The sequence below is a fragment of the Amphimedon queenslandica genome, unplaced genomic scaffold, assembly GCF_000090795.2.
Source record: "Amphimedon queenslandica unplaced genomic scaffold, v1.1 AMPQUscaffold_13243, whole genome shotgun sequence".
Taxonomy (NCBI): Eukaryota; Metazoa; Porifera; class Demospongiae; order Haplosclerida; family Niphatidae; genus Amphimedon; species Amphimedon queenslandica.
Genome location: NW_003546521.1, coordinates 73,587 through 79,226, shown reverse-complemented (window position 1 = coordinate 79,226; position 5,640 = coordinate 73,587). Strand labels below are relative to the sequence as shown.

At 34.1% G+C, this 5,640-nt stretch overlaps 1 protein-coding gene and 1 long non-coding RNA gene across 2 annotated transcripts in view; one reads left to right on the top strand and one right to left on the bottom strand.

Moving 5' to 3' along the window:
• LOC105313696 (espin-like) overlaps positions 1–1,511 on the top strand; it is a 6,389-nt gene extending 4,878 nt beyond the window's left edge. The window contains exons 6-8 of the mRNA XM_019999738.1: positions 739–793; positions 911–1,039; positions 1,495–1,511. Of these exons, the coding sequence (XP_019855297.1) occupies positions 739–793; positions 911–1,039; positions 1,495–1,511 (201 nt within the window). The remainder of the gene's footprint in view (positions 1–738; positions 794–910; positions 1,040–1,494) is intronic.
• Positions 1,512–5,029: 3,518 nt separating this feature from the next.
• Positions 5,030–5,408, bottom strand: LOC109584132 (uncharacterized). Its single transcript, XR_002185855.1, has 3 exons — positions 5,350–5,408; positions 5,102–5,265; positions 5,030–5,043 (listed from the first exon to the last, which is right to left on the bottom strand). It is a non-coding gene; the product is annotated as an uncharacterized LOC109584132 (long non-coding RNA).
• Positions 5,409–5,640: the final 232 nt, after the last annotated feature.

The window sequence follows — 5,640 nt, the reverse complement described above, 5'->3', positions numbered from 1 at the left end:
TCATTTCTTTCCTCCTCGATACTTCCACGTTCTCTCATTACATCTTGCTTACAACATGGCTCTACCTCAAGAAGATGACAAGTTAAATCGTTATTGCACATTTTGGAAGAATGGAATTTATTGGTTTAATGGTCATGGTGTAGGATCACTGGTAGAGATTGTGGATGAGAGCCAGTGTGTACTAGTAATGATGTCCTGTGAGAAAGGTTACAGTGACAATATGGTGTCTCTAAGAAGAGATGTGATAGGAGAAGTAATGAGTGTTTATAAAGAATCCTGTCCCAGTCTAGAGGTAAAAGAATTAGTTATTGATCCTAAAGAACTAGCCTATCCTGTAAATACACCAAGAGAAAGGACAGTGTATAGTGTAAAAGCTGTACTCTCAGCAGTAGTTGAACAACGACCATTTCTTGTTACCACTAGTACTAGACGTACAGAATTGAAGGAGATCCTACCTGATGAATCATTATCAGATATTAGTAACCTGTCACTATTAGGAGGACGTGATATTAAGGTAAGAATTAACACACACAAACTGTTTGATACATTAATACAAGCACTAATAATCAAAAGGTCATATCTTTAAAAAGTAATTTTATTTCTTATCAATTACTCAGTTTTTGTCATAACTATGGGTTGTCATTGTGTGGCTTTTACTACTAACAATTATACTTGTACATCTGGTACTCTCACCTTTCAGCAATACACTACAGTGACATAATTATTATAATTGTATAGGAAGTGATTGAAATAAAGTCTGAAGTATTCAACAAAGACACTACAATAAAGCTAGGTATGTTATGCTATGTACTATCAATTGTCAGTGAAAGTGTAGACTGTGTGTATATACATGTACATGTTATTAATTATTATTTTATAGATATTAAAGATCTTGATATTGTCATTAAAGAGCTAACAATACTCAATCATTATGGTTATTCTAACTGGTATGAGTTTGGACTTCACTTAGGATTATATGATCCAACACTAAATGCTATTAAGAAGGATCATAAAGAATGCAAGCCATGTCTGATACAGTGTATGTCTGCCTGGTTAAGAGGAGAAGATAAAGTGAGAGAAAAAGGAGGTCCCAGTTGGTCATCATTAGCTACAGCACTGGATACAATAGAAGAGAAATCTATTGCTAGTTACATTAGAGATAAATATTGTACATCAAAGCACTTAATTGCCTAGTTCTTCTGTTTCTTGAAATTATTATTTTCTATCATTTGTTAAGATGGCTGCCTATAGTAATTATTTTGTTTATAACTATTACTTATTATTAAATGAGTGATAATGGTGCTTTGACATTTATGCATACATGTACATGTACACTTAACTACAATATACTATTATTATTATTACTATGTAATCATTGTTGTTGTACAAATGTTATGCAATGATCATTATGTTTGTATTATTATTGTCTTTATTATTGTTACTTACATGTATGTGTGTTATCATTATTGTGGCCATTACTATTTCTATTTATAGATGGACTGTCAATATGACATCATATGATGTACATGTATTATGATTTTAGTATAAGTGCATGCTTTTAATGTTTTTGTTGTTCGTTAATTTTTTCCGTCTTCCTTCTACTTCATTATTCCATTCTAAATCTAAAGTCCTCTTTAAACCACTAGTGTAGTTGACATTCTCACATTACTGAGATACTCATGCTGTTCTTTTATACACTTAGTTGTGCTTCACTTCTATATCAGGTTACTATTCAATTCAAATCACAGTTCCCAATATTACAAAATAATACATTATTACAAGATGAATGTAAAACATCAAGGGGATGAGCCAAGCAAAGCAATATACATCATTATTACTTTTTTATTAGCCTGTCTGTTGCTAGTAAAAAAGTTTGAGTTCATTCCAACAACAAATTTTTGTGCAATGGACAATTTTTGAATTACTACATCACTACCAAACGTGTACACTAGCATCGTTACTATAAATAGTATCAATTACTACAATAGACAATGATATATCATATACTACAATAGCATAGTCTCAATCAATAGCATTGTACTATAAATAGTATCAGTGTTACTATAAATAGTATCATTTACCTCTATTCCTAAGGAAGAATGACACTATGTCTCAGTTCCAGTCTCCAGTGCATTGAGTGGGAGGGAACATTGATCCAATGAATTAAGAGACACACCTCCTCAACTACCATACATTGACACCTAATACAATAAAAATAATAAAATACTATACTAGTAACAAGTATCAATAGCTTTACTTCAAGTGAGTGGTAGTCACAACTTTCCAAGGTTCCTCAGGCTCCACCTTTTGTTTATCTTTAGCTCCAGCCTTAGCAAACCTTACCTGAAATGAGAGAGAGAGGAGAGGGAGAGAGGGGGAAAGAGATAGAGGGGAATGAGGAGACAGAGGAGGAAGATAAAAAGAGAGAGGATCATAAAAGATCAGAGCAAGAGGAGAGAGAGAGCATACAGTGACTGGTTTAGCTTCTTCTTATTCACTCTCAGTAGTCAGTATAGTATCATTTACCTTTATTCCTACATGTAAGGAAAAATGACACTATGTCTCAGTTCCAGTCTCCAGTGCATTGAGTGGGAGGGAACATTGATCCAATGAATTAAGAGACACTCCTAGATCAGGAGAGACCGAGATTTTATATAATGATGACAAAGACAGAGTTCGTAAGAGACAGGGACCATCTAAACATGGCAGAATAGGAGGTATTTTAAATTATATTTTATCATAAAATTGTAAATATTTACCTGGAGTGTTAGCTAAACATTCTACAGTATTCCAGTGGATGAATGGCAGCAATAATCATAGCATTAGAGACACTGTAGACCACTGGATAATAATGAAGTTAAGGATCATAATTGTACATTATTAATGATTAATGTACATGTACATATACATAGCTCAAGGAGAGGAAATAATAAGAAGAAAAAGAAAGGATTATATATACTGTAAGCCTTGGGTATCTTTCAGATTTCAGCAAACTTTTTAAAATGGCCGTAACTCAAAAAATTAAGTTGGAATTGGCTCAAACTTTTTACACAGCTTATAAGGACATCAATATGTATCAGAAAATGTAATAAAAATTAGAGGCAATTTTTTAGCCCTTTTTCTGAAAAAATAGCCTTGGGTATTTTTAGATTATGGCAAATTTCTTAAAATGGATGTGACTCAAAAAATTCAAGCTGGAATCAGCTCAAAATTTCTAGACAGCATATGGACATTAATATGTATCAGAGAATCTAATAAAAATTGGGGGGGGGATTTTGGAGCCATTTTTTGAAAAAAAACCAATGCCAGGAATGTGCATGGAGCATTAATTTGGATACACACAATCCTACCCTCAGTTAGATTGAATGACAGCAGCCATTTAAAAGGGCATCATTCAACTTCCCGACATATTGTGGAAGAGTATCATCATACTGGAAGGACTCCATGAAGACTAAAGAGAGGGCCATTAGATTGTTGCTGGGATGAGGAGGAGGTGTTTGAAGAACTTTCAGAATGACGTCACCTTTATGAGAACCAAGTACTGCTAGTGTATCAAGACTGGACCAGCCTATTGAGAGGAGAATTATTAAAAACTATTAATGAAAAATTATAGACCCCTTAGGAGCTAAGACAATTTTCAATAAATATGATTACAATAACAATATTTATTCATAACAAATAATTTTTTTCCTATACGGTATCCACCCAGGATGTAAATTACTGATGGCAAGAAGGCCTCAAGATCAAAGGCAGTGACACTGCCTGGCCAATTTGTGAGCTCTACAAGGTACTACAGGCTTACAAGCAGCATTTATGAAAGTATGGAGGCCAGACTACATCATGTAGACCAGGTAACTCTTGCTGCAGCATAATTTTCTTGTTATGCTTCATTTCAGCACCTTGGACTTTGATCTGCCTTTGATGTGGAGAGCTTCTTGCCGTCAGTAATTTTAATTGTGGGTGGCTACCATAAACAATTCATTCAAAATAGTCTTAGCGCCTTGGGGGCCAAAACACTGATGGGGAGGAACTTGAAAAATTCCTAAGAAATCCAAATTTAATCAGTATTAGCTCAAACTTTCCATGCATGCAACATAAGAACATGTATAGACCTCTTTGGGTGAGAATGAATTACGTCAAAGAATGATATACAGCAAGAGGCGTGACTGAGCCTGGCTGACTCTGAAATAATTTTCGTGGACGGCAACTTTCTATGCAGTATGAATGGGCTAATGCAGAAAGCAAGCTCTATTAAAGAATGTGCTTCATATTGCACCAAATCTCTTTTAGGAGATGCTTAGCAGTGACCATTCTTTCCTCCAACCAGCTTTTGTAGCTTGAAAAAGCTCCATGCCAACGAAAAGAATCAGTTTTGCTTTTTCTTCATTCATCCTCCATTGAATCTTGCCATCCAAAATGGCAGCCAATTATCACCATAGGTGGATACCGTAATAAACAGTAATGATATTCATAGGCCACCGTCAATCTCACCTGAAGAGGTCTATATGTATATGCATTAGAAAATCATAAAAACGCTAAAATCAAAAATCCAAATTAAACAGAACATTGTGATTGGAATCGGTTCAGACTTTCTATGCAACATAAGTATACTATTCCCTCTCTAACCTTCTCTCAGAGGACAACACCACAAGAAACTGAAGAAAGTCCACTGAAGTAAGCATGGAATCCATTATCCTCTGGAACAACATCTCTGACTCACTAGGAACAACTAAACACGTTCAGTCTATCAGCCAACCAGAAGCTCCCTTATCTTGTATTGACCATAGGAAACCCAGGAGTACCCATTCTAGTTCTCATGATGACTCCACATGGTTTTAAGGCAGGGCTAACCACACCTACACCACGCCCTTACAATTATCATTAATTTTTGCCAAAAAAGTTAAAAATAATATTGTGCTTGTATATAAACTCCCGCAAAATAAAAATATCATTTAATTCCAATTTTATCCAATTTAAAATTATAGTCATTCTTAGAAAAGCTATCTTTTGCCAGGAGATTGCTTGTTTCTTCTTTAATGGTATCTACGAAAATGAAAATAAATCATGCATGTAAGTATCAACAAGATCATCTACAACCAACCTGAGTATCAGGTGATCTTTCAAACCTATACTTCCTCAATATACTCACTAATCATGCTTTAGTAGTTGATACAGTATTCATTTCTGAGTTTGCTGCTTATTGACGAATAAGTTTGAAGCATCTTCCTATATCTTTCTTAGAATGACATGATACAGCAAATATTTCTGTGTGGAAATTAAAAAAATAAAAACATTTTAATGAATAAATAAATGAAAGAAACAGACGAAACAATGCAACTTTGTCGTTACTTTAATCTGCAAATTGATGGCATGAAGTTGCAACGACAAAAATAGCCAAGAAGTTGTGTAATGTACATTCATTGTTCTAAAAATACAAAAATACAGTTTATTGGCTAAAATGGCAAATATTTAGGCAGAGTTAATTTTTACTAGTAATGCATTGTAATGAAGATCTGCGTGTGTAGGGCATGTATACACATACACATAGACATGTGCTCTACTCTACATTACAAGATTATCTGTAATTTCTTATTATAATAATGTTGAAAGTACAGTGTAGAGTAGAATTTTACATCACGA